General features: G+C 49.7%; 7 protein-coding genes across 7 annotated transcripts; 6 read left to right on the plus strand and 1 right to left on the minus strand.

The window, feature by feature from the left end:
- Positions 1–1,458: 1,458 nt before the first annotated feature.
- On the plus strand, positions 1,459–3,525 carry N7503_012053 (bZIP transcription factor; the record flags this gene model as incomplete). Its single annotated transcript, XM_057071599.1, has 2 exons — positions 1,459–2,663; positions 2,720–3,525. Exons 1-2 carry the CDS (start codon positions 1,673–1,675, stop codon positions 3,523–3,525), a joined length of 1,797 nt encoding a protein of 598 aa, XP_056918210.1. The 5' UTR covers positions 1,459–1,672.
- A 725-nt stretch (positions 3,526–4,250) lies between these two features.
- On the plus strand, positions 4,251–5,921 carry N7503_012054 (Zn(II)2Cys6 transcription factor; the record flags this gene model as incomplete). The annotated part of the gene is made up of 3 exons (XM_057071600.1): positions 4,251–4,310; positions 4,372–5,106; positions 5,163–5,921. 3 exons carry the CDS (start codon positions 4,251–4,253, stop codon positions 5,919–5,921), a joined length of 1,554 nt encoding a protein of 517 aa, XP_056918211.1.
- A 390-nt stretch (positions 5,922–6,311) lies between these two features.
- mfs56 (uncharacterized protein) lies at positions 6,312–8,291 on the plus strand (the record flags this gene model as incomplete). The annotated part of the gene is made up of 3 exons (XM_057071601.1): positions 6,312–6,630; positions 6,688–7,605; positions 7,663–8,291. The coding sequence occupies 3 exons, from the start codon at positions 6,312–6,314 to the stop codon at positions 8,289–8,291; spliced, it is 1,866 nt and encodes a 621-aa protein (XP_056918212.1).
- Positions 8,292–8,504: 213 nt separating this feature from the next.
- N7503_012056 (uncharacterized protein) lies at positions 8,505–9,946 on the minus strand (the record flags this gene model as incomplete). The annotated part of the gene is made up of 2 exons (XM_057071602.1): positions 8,505–9,787; positions 9,838–9,946. The coding sequence occupies 2 exons, from the start codon at positions 9,944–9,946 to the stop codon at positions 8,505–8,507; spliced, it is 1,392 nt and encodes a 463-aa protein (XP_056918213.1).
- A 1,832-nt stretch (positions 9,947–11,778) lies between these two features.
- Positions 11,779–13,590, plus strand: N7503_012057 (Ser/Thr protein phosphatase family protein; the record flags this gene model as incomplete). Its single annotated transcript, XM_057071603.1, has 2 exons — positions 11,779–11,830; positions 11,891–13,590. 2 exons carry the CDS (start codon positions 11,779–11,781, stop codon positions 13,588–13,590), a joined length of 1,752 nt encoding a protein of 583 aa, XP_056918214.1.
- A 693-nt stretch (positions 13,591–14,283) lies between these two features.
- On the plus strand, positions 14,284–17,472 carry N7503_012058 (ribonuclease Z; the record flags this gene model as incomplete). The annotated part of the gene is made up of 1 exon (XM_057071604.1): positions 14,284–17,472. One exon carries the CDS (start codon positions 14,284–14,286, stop codon positions 17,470–17,472), a length of 3,189 nt encoding a protein of 1,062 aa, XP_056918215.1.
- A 377-nt stretch (positions 17,473–17,849) lies between these two features.
- Positions 17,850–19,886, plus strand: N7503_012059 (putative acid phosphatase; the record flags this gene model as incomplete). The annotated part of the gene is made up of 7 exons (XM_057071605.1): positions 17,850–18,074; positions 18,135–18,147; positions 18,198–18,232; positions 18,291–18,306; positions 18,365–18,530; positions 18,582–18,916; positions 18,970–19,886. The coding sequence occupies exons 1-7, from the start codon at positions 17,985–17,987 to the stop codon at positions 19,884–19,886; spliced, it is 1,572 nt and encodes a 523-aa protein (XP_056918216.1). The 5' UTR covers positions 17,850–17,984.
- Between the last annotated feature and the right edge of the window lie 91 nt (positions 19,887–19,977).

The raw sequence follows: 19,977 nt of genomic DNA on the forward strand, positions 1-19,977 counted from the left end.
CCAGACTGTGATACCGCAACCCACATATTTGAATCTGAACCAGAAATGACAGTTGAGTTTTGTGAGACCTATTTGGCGGACTCGGACGGAGTAAAATAAGGAGGTACTTAGGGTGATCGCTCAAAAAGAGGAAATCTCGGAGATCGAGAGTTAATGTTAATGTGCTCACATTGAGCTCGGCCGAGCTATCCGCTTGGGGTATTCATCTCCATAATCGCGAACCCACGGAAGTCCTCCGGCCCAATCATGGTCGCCAATTTTGGTCCGATCACCAGTTTTCCACTGTAACCCGTTGTCTCCGCTCTCGCTTCTAGAAGAAGAAAAAAACCTTATTGCTGGTTCTTTTTCGAGACAACGGCAACCGGGATCTTGTCTTCCGAAGACTGTATAGTTCTGGCCACTCGACTGCGCATTAGTTCGATGTACAATGTGAAACATATTCGGGCCATGGGGCACAGAGTGTCTGGATGAAAAACGAAAAAGCTTGGAAAGTGTATTAGATGCCCATATAGTAGAAACGCAATGGTATCGAGTATACCCTATGAGAAACTAGGTTGTAAAAGGGGTCTCTAGGAGGCGCTATTCGTCACGCTATCTTAATTATGCTTCATGGTCCATCGTAGGAAAATAAAAAGTGGAATCAAGCCTCCGGATGCCCATCAGCAGCCCACTAAACTATTCCGAGCCCCGTTGGCTGTTTTGTTACTAGACCGGGCTTGTCTAGACCATTTCAGGACGGGTAGCCTTGCTCCCGGCGATCTTTTTATTTTAATCTATTTATTATCGATTTCTTGTTTTATGTACGTGGCGCTTTTAGATCTGATTCATTTCGAGTTTTTTTCTTCTTCTCTTAATTCTTACAATATTGTGTATGACCGCCTATGTGTCAACAACGCGAAGAATGCCAGGTCGATTGCGGCGAGGATAGGGCAATAAACATTGGGAGCACAGCCACCGGCGTCATGAGATTTGACTGGCATTTTCCAAGTATCCAACGACTCATGTTAATCGAGGGCCATGCCTTGGTACCGACCCAAAAATAATTTATTTTTTTATGAAGGGCCAATCATAGGTGCTTGAGTAGTAGGTTTCCCCCCCCCCCCCCCCCACTCGCTACAGTCGGCAGGGGATTCGGGGCTGATTACCTAGGGCGGGTCGGGGGCTCATGGACTCATAGTACCACCAGTGAACGAAATAGAGGCAACAAGATGGCAAATCATGGGCTAGAATAGTGAATAGAGTTGGACCAAGAACAAAAGAAAAAAGAAAAATATCAAGATTAATTCAAAAAAGAATATTGCCATGAACCATGGCTTGGATACCGCAGCGGAGTAAACAACAACCGTTTCAGCGCTAGGCTATATCTGACCAATCATAAGCCTCAAATCCAAGGCCCCGCTGAGTCAGCCATAAGGACGCGCAAGCCTTTGCCTGCTATTCCGGATCGCTCCCTTTTCCCCTGTTCATTGATCCAATCCCCCCTTCTCCATCGACCCAAACACCTTTTATCTTTTATGATCGAACCCCCCTTCTAGACTTTCACTCGTTTTCTTTCGTTAAATCCATTTAAATACTCCGCTTTACTTCCCCATCCTACGCAATCTATTCCCATTTCTACGATCTTAGCCGAAGGGGAAAAAAGAATAAGACTAGGGCCACAACATATACCACCATGGCGACCCTCGCTGAGCACCCGATACACTCCACCGCTTCTCCCATGCCGACCATGCCCACTAGCTACGACCAAGAACTCGACTCCTTTATCAACTTCGACCAGCTCGCCTACTCCTCCGCCGACGCTGCCCGGCCTAAGGTCGCCTTGGCCAGCCAACCCTCGGTCGCAAGCACAGATTTCACCGCCAGCGATGCCCGCAGCGCCAGCTTCGCTTCCAGTGGACAATCACCAATCGCATTCCAAGCCCCGAGCCATCACTACGAAGAACACCGCCAGCAGACTGGTCTGCCCCCCGGTGCCTTGTCGATGACCTACAACCAACAAATCGCACACCCAATGAGCTACAACGGAACCCCAGGCTTCCAGGTGAGCGGAGAAATGTACACTCAGATGAAGCGGGAGGAGGCTCCCTTCGACTTCAACGCTGCCCCGACCCGAAACCCATCTGAGATGGACATCGAGTCCGATGGCATCAACTCCGCTCCTTACTATTTCTCGACGAATCCTGGCAACAAGAGCCAATATGTCGACCCCAATGCTCTCGGAGGCCATGAGCTGGCTCAGGCTGGTCCGTCTACGCAGGTGGGTCGTATGTACCCTGGTATGCATCAGCAGCAGGCTGCGATGGCCAAGGCAGCCCAGCAACAGAAACACAATGAGATGGTTCGTCACCAGATGCAGCAGCGCCGCGTCGAGGAGGCCCCTACTCCCTTGCCCAGCCGCGTTGCCCGCAACCCTGACCCCGTTGTCGAGGAGCGCATTTCTCGTCTCCTGCAGCAGATGCGCGCAAATGCCGTCGCTGCTGGTGAGGTCTCTCCCTCCCCCTCGTCTGGTCTTCCCCAGATGGCCAAGGCCCGCAAGGATGAGGCCGACATGGATGAGGATGAGCGCCTTCTGGCTAGCGAAGAGGGCAAGAAGCTGAGCAGCAAGGAGCGCCGTCAGTTGCGCAACAAGGTCTCCGCTCGCGCTTTCCGCTCCCGTCGCAAGGGTATGTATACAAAGAATGCCCATCCTCATAGAATATTTTAGCTAACCTTCTTGCAGAGTACATTGGTCAGCTTGAGAGTGAAGTCGCCGCTCGCACCAATGAGGCCCACGAAGCTCGCCTCCAAAACCGTGCTCTTTACGAGGAGAACGCCCGCTTGAACGACCTGGCTCGCATGCTTTTGGGATCGCCTCACTTCGCCAACTTCCTGAACGAGATGCCCGACACTGTTCCTCCTCAGGTTCAGGCCCACCAGCAACCCCAGCAGCCTCAACAGCAGCCCCAGCAAGCGCCCATCCCCAAGGAGGCCGCTGCTGCCCGCCCCCAGGAGTTCCAGATGCAGCAACACCCCCAGCCCAACATGGTTATGGTCCCCAACCAGGGCATGGATGCCTCTATGCTTAACAGTGGCTGGAATTCAGGAATTGACATGAACTACGGAAACACTCCCGTTTTTGCTGTTCTTGAGGTTCCAGAGGGCCCTGCTTTCGATGCTGAAGTCCTTTCCGGCAAGTCCTCGTCCCTGGGTTCATCCGAGTCTGCCAAGGATGAAGCTCCCGTCTTCGACCGCCCCGAGGGTGATGCCGTGACCCAGAAGTCTGACATCGGTGTCGCCAACCCTGATGTCGAGATTGACGAATCTGACCCTGCCTTCGCTCTCTTTGTTGACTCCCCCGTGTCCTCTGCTCCTTCTGATGATCTTGTTTTCGAGGGTGTGCAGTCTGAGAAGTCGGTTCACCACTACGAGCTTGTTGTGGATGCCGCCCAGGCTTCCGCCGTCGCTCATGCCCGCTTCAACTCTCTCTGCTCCAGCATCGAGGCCGCCTTTGACCGGGTGTCTCTTGTCACGTCCCACCTCCAGTGATTCCCCCATTAGCGTCCATCTTTTTACCCCCACCTTTTCTATGTATATGTGTTTTTTTTGCCGGCAATTTTCGTTTTTTACTCATCATGGCGTGACACCCACGCGCATTACAATTTCTAGCCTTCTCCTATTAGTGATCTGGTCAGTCCCTCGGGAGTTTTTACGGCGCCTATATCTTGTCATCATATTGTGTATCTCCCGGGTTGGGCTTTCTGGGTGGAAATTTGGTAGCGGTTTACTTGGCGTATGTGAAGGATCAGCGATATAAGCTCAAAATCGATTCAATTTACAACTAGTATCATTGTTCCATATCGTATTTATACCCTGGTCACAAATTAGGCACCAGTGCACATTGGGACCAGAGCCTACCTGCAACGGAGTTATGGTAGTCGTCGAAGGCCGTGGGGGCCCTAGTACTCGAGGTCACGTCATTCATTACTGGCGTCAAATTGGAATCAAAATGCATATTATATCTCCTCACTTGGGTTCGCCGAAACTGACCTGGTAAGGTTAGTCCAGGCCCACCAGTCATTGTAAGCTTGAATCTTCCTACCCGCCCACCCCGCTGATCACCTACATGGAACTTGACAAATGCCTCGTATCCCGACTTGCTAGTGGCTGCACAGTGCCTGTTTCAACATTGATGCCGGGCGCTTATATCTTTTACTCAACGAGTTAGACCCACGATCCCTTGTGCACATCATTACCCCGCATGATCAACAATCATGGTCGGCGTTCCAGGTAGATCAAAAGCATGCAATACATGCCTTCAAAGAAAAATAAAGGTGTGTTGAGTTGCATCTCCACACTACCACGCAATTCTCAGCGCTAATGCGAATATCCTAGTGCGACCAAGGCCCCGTGCCGTGTAAGCAATGCCGCTCTTCCAACCGCCTATGTACAGGCTATCAACGAAGACGAGGCTATGTGTTCTCGGACAATGTTGTTCTGCCTATTACAACAGCCCTCGAAGAATCTTCTGTCACACATCAAGGGAGGTGGCGTAGGGTCGAGCCCCGGCAGACTGGGAAGGCTGCCCCAGTGACTTGGGTTGTCAGCCTACCGCAGCACATTCCATCTCCTAGTCTGAGCTGCATGCAAGTCCCTACCCACGTGGTGTTGCGAGAGCAGTTTCACTATATCTTCTTGAACAGACACATGCCTGCAGAACTATGGGATTCGCGTCCCCAATACTCGGTGAGCAATTGGCTACTCCTGCTTCAGGGAAGAACAATTCAGTCACCGGCTCTAGAAAAGTCTGCCACGGCGTTCTTCGCTGCTAGAGTGGGTCATATGCATGGTGATCGGGAATTGGTTCAAAGGAGCCGCTCTATATACATTGATGGCCTTGCTCAGCTCCAGCAGGCATTGAGAAATCCCTTGAGCCGGTTATCTGATGAGACGTTGGCGGCTTGTATGGCCTTATCGTTTTATGAGATTAGTGAGGGGCCTCCGGGATCGGGGAATGCTTTTGGGACCCATTACAAGGGTGCTGTGAATCTTCTTAAAATGCGAGGCCCCAAGGCGTGTGGTAAGTCGCCGCTGGGGCATGCGTTATTCTTGGCTTTGCGCATACAGACGGTGGGCTTTATCCATCTTGATAGTTGGTTGGATGAATTGCTGATTGGGAGTTTTAGATTCTCCGAAGCTTGGATCATCGTCGTCCTTCATTCGTTTCAGAGCCTGAGTGGATGGATAAACCCTGGAGCACAACACCCAAGTCTCACGTCGATCAACTGTGGGATCTTCTTACTGACATAGTGAGTGTGAATGTTAAATTCGACGAGGCACTCCAAGATTCCCACCAGAACAGCACTATTCTTCAAGCGGGTCTTGAAGCAGTTCATCTTGAATGCCTCAAGATTCATGCGGATCTACAAGCTCTGTATGAGGGATTTGAACAAACCATTTCCGGTCCCCTATACTGGCCCGAACTCTCCGCACTGGAGTCCAATGATACTCCTAACAATTATGAACAACCGATATTATTCCCCGTCTCATTCCACTTCTCCGGGCTTCTCGTCGCTCAATTCTTAGTGACTTACTGGTCAGGCATGATGCTGTTGCACCGCCAACTTGCAGCAACATACAGCCAAATGGCCGCATTCGACGCGTTTATCTTTTTACCCCGGTCGCAAGAAGCTGCAAGTACAATATACACTATGGTAACGAACACATGTCAGTCTGTCGAATACCTCAGTCAGCCTCAAATGGGCGGCGCAGGTCTATTGGCTATAATAGCGCCATTATACGGGTGTAAGCCTGCACTGAAAAATGTGGCTGTGTTACGGAACGAGAACTTTAGTCGGGAAATTACTTGGGTCAGCGAGTCCATCGCACGGACGCAGCGGAGGTTCAAATTCGATATTACTTTGAGTATGAATTTTAGTACATAAAGGTGTTTCTATGCCTTTCTTGGGCTTCGACATATTGCTGCCTACTGGTACCACAGTTTACAGGCTGCAAATAACCCTAGAATTACTAGTAAGCTTCAAGGATACGACAAATTGGAACCTTATGATCATTGCTACCCAGGATAGTAAGCTGTGCGAGAATGCTGAAGGCTTAGCGCTCTCAACGCTAAACTAAATTGGGTCAGATTTCGCGACGGCCGAACTCCACTCTTTGACACTAGACTCCACTATACACCAATGGGGCAGCGCTTTCGTGACCCTGAAGTCTGGTACGGGACGTTTTAATGGACATATAAGAATGTGCTGGCTCGCAAATCTGCATGGCTCATCATTCAAATCGGTCTTTGGAAATCTGCTCTTTTCAGCGCAATCATGTACTTGATCTATAAGAAAATCAAGAAACGCAATGCGAGGAAGAAATTGGAGGAACAGCTCCAACAGACAACTGGGCACAGTGAAACCCCTGTTGGTGTTAACGAGATTGTCTTGAAGACAGAGCCAAAGATAGCACCCAAGTTGAGCGAGACAGTACCCGAGAAAGGAGAATCTTCACCAGAAGAAAAAGCTGCAACGAAGAAAAGACGTGTCTACCGCTGGAAATTGATCCTCGGTCTCTTCGGTCCTTTCTGTCTTCAGTCGCTAGATACGACCATCGTTGCGTCTGCACTACCCTATATTGCGGAAGATTTCCGTAAGTTCCTTACAAGCAATCAGGGGTGGAATGAGACTAACAAAGCACCAAATATAGACCAAGTCAGTCAATTGAATTGGATCATCTCAGCATTCAATTTGACCTCCGCCGCATCCCTCTTTTTCTGGGCCCAACTTTCAGACCTCTTCGGCAGACATAATACTCTCCAAGCAGCCATCTTCACTATGGTCGTTGGCTCAGCTATCTGCACCGGCTCTCCAACCTCTACATTCGGTGTCCTTCTCTTCGGTCGTGCGTTACAGGGTGTCGGTGCAGCAGGAGTTAGTATCTCTGTCCGCACCATTCTTGCAGATGGTGTCTCGCTCTCGGAGTACGCTGTTAATTGGACTATCTTTGCCCTGGTGTCAGGCATCGGGTTCAGTATAGGCCCTGTGATCGGTGGATACTTGACCACTGCGTCGTGGCGGTGGTGCTTTGCCATTAACCTACCTATCGGCATTGCAGCTATGATCCTGGTTGTGTTTATTCTTCGCAAAGATCTTCAAGGTCCACAGGCTCTTCCGCAGCTGGAAGGGAGGGATCTCTCTACCGTTGCTCGACGCTTCATGGCCCGGATTGCGACGATTGATATTGGTGGTCAGCTGCTTTTCCTTTGGGGATTTGGACTCCTTATCTTGGCGTTGACATGGGCCGGTGGTAATTACTCTTGGAGCTCTGCAGCAGTCTTGGCTCCTATTGTCATTGGTGCTATTCTGTCTGTCGCCTGGGTTGTTTATGAGCGATTTATGGTTCCGGGTGCTTTTATGGCGCGTGTCTTACCCCGCCAGAAGGCCATGATGCCATGGGAGCTGATTTCACAACGTGACATTGGTTTACTGTTTCTTATCAACTTCTCGATGGGAGTTTCTATGTTCGCTGTCATGTACTTTATGGACCTTTACTTCGCTCTCGTTGAAGGGAACAGCTCAAGTAAAGCTGGAACATCCCTGCTATACTTCTTACCGGGCTTAGGTGGTAGGTCAAACCCCGGCGCTTTTCTGTCTATGACCCAAAACTAATATTCTTTCACAGTTGGTGGCTACCTGGCTATGTTTGCATCAAACATCTGGCCTCGCCAAACCCTCCCTACTCTGATGCTCGGTAGCCTCACTTCGGCTGTCGGAATCACAGTCCTAGCTTGGGCTGTCAAAAAAGCTCAAACAGACGTCATCTACGGTATGATGGCCCTTGTGGGCTTCGGTGTCGGTAGCCGCATGAATCCAGCCTCATTGCACGGTCTAGCCTATTTCCCAGCTATGACGGCCCAGATCTCATGCGTGGTCTCCTTTGCTCTTCCATTTGGTGGTCTTGTTGGATTGACGATCATGTCAACGGTTTTCACTAATAAAAGTGGAACTGACGAGTCAAATCCGAAGCGAGGAATCATGTGGGCATTTATTGCTATGATACCGTTTATGTGGATATCTGTCATCTTGACTACTTTCCTTGGAAATGTTTGGATCAAGAAAGATGGTGGGCATGAGGTTGTAAATGGGGCTTATCTGTGGAGTCTTATTACTCGGAAGAAACTTGATCGGGAGAGACGGGATCGAGGCGAGAATGTGCCGCAGGTCAGTGATGAGAAAGAAAGGGATGTTGAGATGACTCCCGCCCAACCTGTTTCGGGTCGGATTGAGGAAGACGAGATTACTCGGGCTTGATTTGCCAAAGCGCTGGGATTCCTACGAATCTATGACAAAGGCTAGATAACTTGCACTATACACTATGTTTTAATTCAGAATCCATTGACCCATTCATACCATGCGTCCGAAACTCTTTACAATTGTCCAGCAAGAAACATCAAATACTTGCCAGCTAAGAAAACAACGAAACATGCATAACCGCAGTATTTCACAAATGTTACCAATGTCAGCTTATAAGCTGAACCTCTGACGAGGACTCACAAGACCATTGAACTTTAATGGCTTGACACTGAAAGCCCCATTGGAAGTCAGTTGGTAACTCGAATCCTCGAATCCAAAGTCAACATCCTTGAGAATGCTAGCAAGAGTAAAAATGGACCAACGCCACGCCCACATCTTCCCGTAGCATTCACGTTTACCATTCCCAAAATTTCTCTTAGCTCCCTTAGGAAGGTTGTTCCATTTTTCGCCAAGGACCCGCTCTGGGCTGAATTTCTCTGGGTCTTCGAAGACCTCGGGATCTCGGTTCACGGTGTGCAAAATGGCGATCATGGCTTGGTTGTATGGAATTTGGTACTTGCCCCCAGCGAGCAGAATTGGACTTTTATCATCTGTGGCCCTGGGGATGGGTTCAATGTTGAAGCCCGGTGCTGTGGCAGAAAGACGAAGGGATTCTCTAATGATAGCCTCACAGTATTGTAGCTTTTTGAAATCTTCAAGCTGAATCTGCTCATCTGGACCGACAATTGAGTCAATCTCTGCTCTCGCCTTGGTGATCTTCTCGGGGTTCTTGATCAAATAGTATAAAGCGAAAGCGACAAGATTAGCCGAGGTGGCGGCACCGATGAACATGGTCACTACCTCATCGATGACTTGGGTATCAGTAAGCTTTTCACCGGTTTGCGGATCGGAATTATGAAGCAAGCCGTTCAGAAGGTCATCGCGAACCTGTGTGGGATTCTCCTTCCGGCTCTTGATGATCTCAGCTGCATAATCGCGCATGTACTTGATATTATCCTTAAAGCCTCGCTCATACAACAGCCAATTTACGATCATTGGTCGGGTAGGTCGCTTCATTGCTTCCCATGTGATAGACTCCCAGGCGTGGATGAGAGGATGCTCAGGTCCTTCGAGGATATCGATTCGCTGGTTGAAGAAGCATTGCATAACTGATGTCATCAACAAACGATCGAGATCACTGGTAAATAGTACCGTCTTGTGGGAACCCGAGGCCCATTTCTTGGTAAGGTCCGGAATCACGTTGGCCATGTCGCTGTAGCATCTGTCCGCTGCTGCTCCAGTAACGTAAGGAGCCATGATGCGGTGGCTCACGCCCCATATACTTTCGTTGTCGTAGGCAGTGAAAAGGCAGTTGTTGGCGAGCTGTCGCATCTCCACAACTGGGCCAGTAACGCATTTTCGGAATCGCTTCTCGTCGCATATCTCATCTAGTAGTGCAACATTGCTGATGAAGTAAAGTTGTTTACCCAGGACGGTTATCTTGAAGATTGGACCTGAGAGATTCATTATTTAGAGCATCTTCCAATGCATGGAGATTACATACCGTATTTCTCTGAGAGCTTGATCAGAGACCCCCAGGTTTCGTTGGGATTAACATCCAGGACGTTCCCTACTAAGGGAACACCAGGTGGTTGGGGAATTTTCGATGTCATTGCAAGCGATAGAGTAGTTCACAACAGACTGAATGTCAAACAGGGGATTCCAACAAAACGTGGGGAAGGTGGACTGGCTAAATGAGGCACCGCATCGCTTCGCTTCAGCTGTGGATTTGCGCACGATCAGTGCACGGGTTCGACTAATGATCTCAACAACTGCAAAGCTCCCCACCACTGGTTGGTAAGGCTTTCAGCTGGCCACGAGGATCTGCAACATTGGAAAGCCATGCTCTGGATTGGTCGAGGCTCTGGGGGAAATATAAGACGATAGGCTGATGTTTTACCTCATATGGGGAACCATGCAGCCTGATGCAGGCGCTTTCACAAAAGTACCCTTGTGCGACCCATGATACAGAGTAGATTGGCTAATCTGCATCATCCAGGGGTGGGAAGTTCCACAACTAGACACGTCAGAGAACTGACAGTTGAAATCACGTTACTTGGGCTGCAGAACCGAACCGGGTGAGGTATTGCTGTGGAGATGATCAATGCACGTGAGAGAGATGCGTTGTACAATGTTTGAGGATTGCAGATATTCGGTTTATTTCCTTCCATATCAAGGATTCTCTCCACACATTTTGGTAAGGAGCTTTCCAATTGAACACCACAAAATTAGTTGAGCACCCTCACAGACGGCATTCAAAGTAGTACAATGTTCAAAATTCAGAAAGTAATATTATTGAGTACATATCCAAGTACCTACTTATTCATGTTACTCTGTAGACTAGGCTGGAATGTGAAGGTGATTAAAGAGTTAGACTAATTAAGCTACCTTTTATTACTTATATTATGACTCTAATGAGGCGTCATGTCGTTTATTGACGTGAATTAAGCGAGGTGATGTAATGTACTTGAATACTTGAGATAGCGATTTTTCTGAATTACAATTACTGCACCATACCGGATATAGAAAGAGTGGTGTTCAACTGATTTTGTGGTGTTCAATTATCGCGCTCCTTTGGTAAGAAATATTCTTCTAGTTGTGGGTTGGAGATGTGTTGCACAGGTATACTCCTAGTCATGTACAACATGCCATGACTTTGATGATTGTCTTATCCCGTCAAAAATTGAAGAGGATAGAGCTCTGTTTACCAGCCCCACCCCGTGATGCAAGGGTGAATTTCTGTTACACCATCATGGAGGCGCGACGTGCTGCATAACAATGTACTGCGCCGATTATGTATAGCATCCTGCTGTAGATCGGGCCATGTAAAATACCAGCGCACAGCAGTCTAGAAAGGAGCATTCCGAAGACACTATGATACCGCAATGCTATAAAGTAGTTCTGGAATCCGGGCATTGGGGGTCTCATATTCAGCATTACTTTACTGTAGCAGACCACATTCCATGAGACTATTAGGTATTACCAGCAAAGAATCTTACTTGCTGGGGGTAGATCCGCAAAGTGTTAACCTTATCAGAGGACATGCGTTGAGAATGCACCTTAGAATGTAAACTAAGGATTACGGCTCTACTCTATTTAAATACTGTCAACTGTATATACTATAGCGACAAAGTGCGCAATTTCACTGGCATCCAGCCTCACAACCATGCCGGCATTGTCCCTTTTCCTTGGACTTGCACTTGCCATATCTGCGGTGTCTGCCTGTTCCTCTTGCGATGGAGAAGAAGAGCCAGCAGCTTATCCTCGATTTACGCGTCGCATGCAGCCTGGAGCTGTCAACGCGACAACAGAGCCAAGAGGACCTCTCAATTGAGGGCAAATCAATTTTATCCACACTAGCGACTCCCATGGATGGCTGGAAGGACATATCAAGGAGGGAAACTACGGTGCAGACTGGGGTGACTTTGTGTCCTTTGTAAAGCACATGCGAGACAAAGCGACAGACGACAAGCTTGATCTTCTGCTAATTGATACTGGTGCGTCAACTCCTAGTCATACAAGTGCCTCTGACTGTTACTAACATCGACTGTGTGCAGGGGATTTGCATGATGGGAATGGCCTCAGCGATGCAACCGATCCCAACGGCAAAGTTACGAATCCCATCTTTGAAAATATTGACTACGACCTTCTTACCCCGGGAAATCACGAGCTGGGCGTCGCCGAAGTGGCGTACGAGACATTCAACAATTTCACCAAGGTTTATGGTGACAAGTACCTTGCAAGTAATGTTGACATTTGTACCAATTGCCAGCAAGGCACTCCGAGCACAAAGGAATGGGCGCCAATGGCCAACAGATTCCGATATTTCAAGACGACACATGGTCTACGTATTATGGCATTTGGAGTGATCCTGGATTTGACAAACAACGACAAAGCCATGACCAGAATCCAGCCAGCGGCAAACATGATAGAGGAAGACTGGTTTAAGAATGCCATCAATCGAACGGATATAGATCTTTTCGTGCTCATTGGACACAATCCTGTGAAGCCTGGAATCCCCAAATCCGAAAGCTCATTCCCTCTTATCATGCAGACTCTCCGGTCACAGCGTCCTGAAATTCCTGTGCAGGGATTCGGAGGCCACACGCACCGCCGTGACTTTCACATTTACGACAATATGTCCTCGGCTATAGAATCGGGCAAATACTGCGATACTGTGGGCTGGGTCTCCTTGGATGGTATAGAATCGCATTCAGGCCAAAAAACGGCAGGCACTGAAGTTAAGGATGCTCTTGTCAACGAAGGTAGCATAATTCGAGCGGACAATACATCTTGCCCTCAAACTAAAGAATTCGATCTGAAATTAACCCGTCGGTGGTTGGATTGGAATCGACTCACTTTCGCCTATCACGCGGTTGGGTCCCAAAACAAGTTTAACACCGCGAAGGGGCTCCAAGTCACACAAGGGATCACAGATGACCGAAATAGCCTCAATTTGACATTTGTCTACGGTTGTGCGCCACGATCATATTGCATTTCGTGCAAACCCTATGGTGATGAGGGCAATATCTATACTTTGGTGCAAAAGGCCGCTGCGGCTACTGTGATTAATCCGGATCGTGAGAACAAGTCGAGAATGATCATTGTGAATCAAGGAGCCATTCGATACGACCTTGTCCAAGGTCCCTTCACCGTGGATGATTCCTACATTGTCTGCCCTTATACGTCTACCTTCAAATACATCCCCGACGTCCCCTATTCCCTTGCCTCTAAAGTCCTCGACGGCATAACTGAAGCAAAAGCAAAAGCAAACGCAAATTCCAAACGATCAATGTCCGTGGACATGATATCAAGTCAAATGCTCGGTTATGACGAGTGCGAAAACCCCTCATTCCATAGCCTGAACGGAACAACCGACCTTGTCAAACCGAAAACCCTATACCGTCGTGTACTTGACGAGACAGCGCTCACCCCTGGATACACCACCTGCGATGATCTTGGAGATGATGGGGATGATAGTCCACACTCTGAAATCCCTGCTTATGACCAGCCGTATTATATTCAAGCTACCGCTGCGTTCCCCAACAGCAGTGAACCAAATACCACGGACGTGATTTTCTCGGACTTTCTTGCTGGGCCTATCATTGCTGCGTTGAATGCTGCACACCCGACCACTAACTATACGACGAACGACACTCAAATCTACCTTCCGACGAGTTTTACGACGAATAGTTTCATTCCCAAGTATGCTACTATTGCATGGAAAAACGACACGAACTGCGCTGTTGGAGGATAATTGAATTCCTGCTGTAGATGAGATCGTAGCATTTTGGACCGAACCGGTTGACTGAACTCTGGATGTAACCTTATATTCTGTAATACTTATGCTTAATTGGTAATGAGTCAAGTGAATCTTGGTTCTGTTATCGGGGCGGCTCTGCGTTGATAGTGCTGATACGCTCCCGTGACGCAAAATCGATTAAAAAAAAAGTTCGGCTTTCATGATTCATTCTTCAACCTCACCACATTAATTTGTCGTGGACCTGTTCTCCTCTTCTCACATTCAACAGTCAAGTTGGCTTCCCTCTGCGCCCGCGGTCCTCGCTTTACCGCTTCTCCAGGCGCATTCGCCCGCGCATACCTGCGAACCGCAAGCTCTCCGTTCCTTGTTTTTGGTGCCACTCCCCGCGCCCAACATCGAATCCCCGGTTACCATCGTTCAACTTCCGGCTTAAGACGCTTAGCCAATGTTCGCTCTGTGAATAACGACGTACCCACTCCCAAAGTCTCCAGTACCCAAGCTCCCACAAGCACTCAGACTCCCACAAGTATCCAAGTCCGACCACGAAGGCCGAGGGCAACACTAGAAAAGTTCTCCCTTCTTCCCACGACCGACGCTAGTGGAGCTACAAAATACGTGCTGTGCAATCGAAAGTTCATAGACCCCACCTCAGAAACCCTCCCGCCTGATACGGTGCAATCCAAACCAATGAAGGTCTACTACGAAGTCATCACAACTCCGACCGCCGACACACCCGGCACGGCCCTCTCCCTGCATTATCCCGATAAGCGATACTTCTTTGGTCAATTGTCGGAGGGCACACAGCGCGCATGCACAGAACGTGGAGTCAAAATTGCCTCCTTGAGTGATGTTTTCATTACAGGAAGAACAGAGTGGGCCAACACCGGCGGCCTGATTGGTATCATTTTGACACTTGCAGATGCCATTGCGTCTGGAAATGCGGCTGCAGAGGAGGAAAACCGTAAGAAGGCCGCCCGGCGAGCGGCTAACCAGTCTCTTCCGAAACACAAGGACGGTGTCGTCTCGGGCCCTGTGGCGGAAGATCTGACCATACAGAAAAGTCATTTGACTCTCCATGGTACAACAAACTTAACGCACACTTTGGCCACTGCCCGACGATTTGTGTTCAGAAAAGGAACCCCTGTTTTTACGAAAGAATACGACACCGAATCCGTTGCAAAGCAGACCCGTAACGAAGCGGAGGATCCTTTTGAAAAGCCTACATGGTCTGACGCAAACATTAAGGTCTGGGCATTGCCAATCAGACCGAAGTCGCCCACTACTTTCGACATGCCCACTCAGACAAGGCCAAAGAGTCCGCGGAAGCGAAGCTTGGATGAATTCCAAGAATCTGCGGAACCTAAAACTGGGCTCGATCAGCGCGCTGCTGATACTATGGTGCGGCAGTCGGTTGTAACGGATATGTTCAACTCCACCTGGAAAATGGACGCATTGGTTGAAACCCCATTAGCCGAGGTCAAAATGCCTGCTGCGATGTTTGTGCGCAACCCGGTGACAAAGGACATGGAGCCCTACAATGGCCCGAAGCCAGGCGAGGAGTTGCCGTTGCCTGATATCAAAGTATTCGTCAGGCAACCCTGGCCAGGCGCGAAAGTGGAGAGCTTGCCGCCCACTTCCCCTTCAAGCGATGCACTCTGCTATATTGTTCGCAACCATGATATTCGTGGTAAATTCGAGCCAGCCAAGGCGATGGAATTGCGAGTGCCGAAAGGACCGGCTTTTGCTGCTCTGACAAAGGGAGAGAGCGTCCAGTCAGAAGACGGCAAGACAATCACACCAGATATGGTTTTGGGCCCGACCCGCCTGGGCAAGGGTCTTGCCATCATGGATGTGCCTTCCGTTGACTATGTGGAGTCCTTGGTGAATCGACCAGAATGGAAATCTCCCGCAGTTACTACCGAACTTACATCTTTTGTCTGGATATTGGGCCCAGGCGTTGGTGATCACCCTAAGATCCGAGAGTTTGTGGCGAGCATGCCTCACTGCGAGCACACTGTGTCCAGTACGGACTACTGCCCGAACTACTTGGCTCTTGCAAGCACCGGTGAAGCTGCTGTACGACTGGCCCGGCTGAAGGGCGACAGCTACTCCATTCCCGTCCACGACAACGTGACTCTTCCACAGAACAGAGCTTTGATTCCCAAACCGGCTACTAAGCCTGCTGCGCTCCAGGATTCTTCATTCAAGCGCCTTGATCCAGGCCTTATTATCGATATGGAGCCACAATTCAAACTGAACAAGGATGAGGTTATTCCTCATTTGAACACAGCCAAGACAATTTTCCAGATTCCCAAGGCCGTCGAGCAGCGGATGTCAGTTATTCGCAATCGTGTTGCGAAACCCAAATTTCAGCAACATCTAGAATCCATTCGAAAGGATCTCCCTGGTGGAGATGCTGAAATTACTGCCCTTGGCACGGGTTCATCTGCTCCTTCAAAGTATCGCAATGTCTCTGCAACCTTGGTGTATGCTCCCAGCTCTGGGTACTACCTCCTGGACTGCGGCGAGAACACTCTGGGTCAACTAGAACGAGTGTTCGAGCCCGAGAAGCTGCGAGAGATTTTCCAAAATCTTCGCATGATCTGGATCAGTCACTTGCATGCTGATCACCATTTGGGCACTGCCTCCGTCATCAAGGCATGGTACCATGTGAATTATGGGCCTGATGCTAAACCAGCAGCCTACCCTGAAACCGACCTTACAAAAATCCTGCAAGAAAAGCGCCTGTGCTTGGCTTCCGACGAAATGATGATTACCTGGCTGGAGGAGTATGCTTCAGTCGAGAATTTCGGCTTCGATAAAGTGCTTCCTCTCAGTGCGCACCCCGAAGCTTCCCAAAACTCCATTGCCACTAAGTTTACATACCGGCATACTCAGAACGGCGGGCCACCATTCGGTCGGGATGCGCCAGGCAAGACGATCCTCGATTTCAATGATGAATCGTCGCCTTTTACACCCCTTCTCAAGTCCTCCACCGGTCTTACTGACCTTCTAACTACTCACGTAAAGCATTGCCGTGGCGCCCTTGCCATGTCTCTTGTATTCCCCGACGGTTTCAAGGTCTCTTACTCTGGTGACTGCAGACCGTCAGACAAGTTTGCTTCTATTGGTCGTGATTCCACCGTTCTCATTCACGAGGCTACCTTCCAGGACGACATGGTGGGATCTGCTCTCGCGAAACGCCATTCCACTGCGGGCGAGGCAATTGAGGTTGGCCGCCGCATGGGAGCTCGTTCCATTCTCCTCACGCATTTCAGCCAACGGTACCAAAAGATTGCCCACGTGGACCAAAAGGCTGGCACTATGGCCCACGACGACATCTCGTCGACCAAGCAAGCTGCGGCCGCTGCGAAGAAGAAGTTAAATAGTAGTGCCGATATTCCATTCGATGATCCAGAAGATGAACCGGCTACTCACGAGTTTGGTGCCAGACTCCTTGATGACATCCGATTCCCTTCCAAATCACGGCCTCCTCTCCCTCGCAGCGAGACTCAAATTCCCCGTGAGAACACTCCTGTTGCTGCAGCTATGGACTATATGCGCATTAAGGTTCGGGATCTTGCTCTCGCGCAGGCCTATGCCCCAGCTCTGGAAAAACTCATCGAGGTTATGGAGCGTCACTCTGCTGAAAAGTCTGCTTTCTTGAAGCAAAAGGCGCAAGAGATGGAGGAGGCTCGCAAAGCTAAAAACAAGAAGAAGTTCGGCGGCAATAAGAAGGCTGCTGCTGGTGCTGCCGCTGTGGTCGCTGCTACTGCTGTTGTCGATGAGCCCGAAGAGCAGAAGAAGCCCGCACACTCCCTTTTCAGTGCTAGTGAAAGCGAAAGCGGGTGGGAGACCAGTGACTTTGAGGAATGAAGTCTTGCTAAAAAGCCTTGTACATACCCATTACCAGTTATAAGTGCATAAAGATTAACCAGTTGACCCACTCCACGGACCAAATTCATTACTATTGTAAGACAATACGTGATACCTAGTTATATATGTACTATAGAACGCATAGAAAGTTGCTGTTGTTTTGCTAGATATTCAACAGAGAGCTACGTGGCATAAATCACGCTGCCCAGGTTGGGGTGCCCGGATAGGGCCACTGCGGAGTATACGTACAATCGGCTAACCTCGGCATAACAATAACATGGCCCGACTTGTGTATTGAAGGCCAGGCTGCATAGAGACTACTGGAACCCAAATCTATTTACTCCTAGAGCATCTCATAATGCCGTAAGTTATATCGTGGATTGTCTGCCACTCATTCTTTATATAGATCCCCTCACCGGTGATTGGTATGACCCCCTCTCACCGCCCCACCGACAGATGTCATCTTGCACCCCAAGAGGTTCAACGTTTCGACTCACCCCCCGTCGCCAGCAATGACGACTCTCATCCCGCGTGAGCCGTACTCCCCGGAGGAGCTGGAACGGCTCTATCCGAAAGCATTGAAGCTACAACTGGTTCAGGTGGTAAGTCAGCGGATTTGCAATATTAGAATGCAGTAGCTAATCAGCTAATCTCCCCGGCAGTTCCTCCGTCATGGTAAGAGCTTATATACCTGCACCTGTCGGCGCGATTCTGAATTCCTCTAGGTGAACGTACGCCTGTTTCTTCGCGTTTCCAAAATGTAAGATCTCCCTGCCTAGCACTTTGAGCTCTTGATTGGTTGCTAATTTACTGTGAAGACAGGCTTGAGTCCATGTAGCTTATCCTTCTACCTCCTCGTCCCCAATTACCGATAGACTAACCCCGGCGATAGACTGGCCGTATTGCAATGTTGCGCGGAATATGGTTCAGATTGCGGCGAGCAAGAGTGACCTCTCCAGTTGGGACGGGTTCCAATGGCGCCGGAAGATTGAGACCTTTGGTGACAATGACGAGGCTAGGGTTGCGGCGGGTCCGGGCGGTAACCTTGAAACGATTTGGTTAGTTATCAATGTGCTGGTGTATGTCGGACGTGGCTAACACTTTCAAAGCCAGCACGGTGAACTTACAGACAAGGGCCGCGAGACGACCTATGCCCTCGGTCAGCGCTTGCGCCATCTATATGTTGACCAGCTTGGATTCATGCCTAAGATCAAGGAAGATACCGAGGATATGTACCTGCGGGCTACATCAATTCCCCGTGCTTTGGAATCTATGCAGCAAGCATTCTGGGGAATGTACCCTACCAGCGCCCGCACACAGAACTTCCCACCGCCGGTGATTGTCGCTCGTCCTGTGAACGAGGAGACTCTGTTCCCTAATGAGGGTAACTGCCGACGTTTCCGCCAGCTGGCTCGCCTCTTCGCTGACCGTGCGGCTGCCCGATGTAAGATATCAATTTCCGATTTTTTAGTTGTCACATCTAATTCATTATTACAGGGAACGACTCCGAGCAAATGGACTATCTAAACCGACTATGGTCCAAGTACATGCCCGAGTCCTCGCCAAAGGTCGCTGTTGATGCCCATCCCCGTCTGTCTGGTATTATGGACACAATTAATGCTAGTGATGCACATGGACCGGAAACCAGACTTCCCTCTGAGTTTTACGACAAGAAGGCACGTGCTGTCCTGGACCGCATTGCGGTAGAGGAGTGGTTTGCTGGCTACAACGAGAGCGTCGAGTACCGCAAGCTGGGCATTGGCGGTTTGATGGGTGACGTTGTTGATCGCATGGTCAGCACCGCTGTGGACGGCGGTTGGCACAGCAGCACTTCTGCTTCTGGGTCTGGTAATCCGGAGACTGGCAAGGCTATCAAGTTCGCGATGAGCGGATGCCACGACACCACGCTTGCAGCGATCCTGTCCAGTGTTGGAGGTTTCCAGGATGGTGCATGGCCGCCTTTCACCTCATCTATTGCTGTTGAGCTTTTCTCTCAAGCTCCCAGCAGTCGTGCTGATGCAGGCACTGTCCTTGAGGAATTTTCCAACCCGGCGATTGTCTCTAAGAAGGGTATCTTCTCATCGTTGTTCGGCCATGCTAAGTCCGTGGAAGAGAAGCTTGCGCCGTCCGCGACCGCGCGTGCACCCCTCGATTCTTTCCCAGATGAAGCCCGCGAGGCCTTTCGCAAGCACTACGTTCGTATCCGCTACAATGACCAGCCCGTGACCATCCCCGGTTGCGCAGCTAAGCCCGAGAATCACCTCCCCGGAGATGAAACTTTCTGCACCCTGGATGCCTTCAAGAACATTGTTGATAAGTTCACTCCCAAGAGCTGGACTGTCGAGTGCACGCAGAACCTGGGTGCAGGCCTGCACGGCGTCAATGACTCGGAGCGCAGCCCTGCCGGATATTAGATGACTTATTGTACAGCTTCTGATGCGTACTCGTTCCATTGTTTTTCATTGCAGATAAACTGGGTATTCCTGGGTTGTAATTATTATATCG

This window comes from Penicillium pulvis (genome assembly GCF_028828015.1).
Source record: "Penicillium pulvis strain IBT 33274 chromosome Unknown scaffold_8_segment0_segment0, whole genome shotgun sequence".
Lineage (NCBI taxonomy): Eukaryota > Fungi > Ascomycota > Eurotiomycetes > Eurotiales > Aspergillaceae > Penicillium > Penicillium pulvis.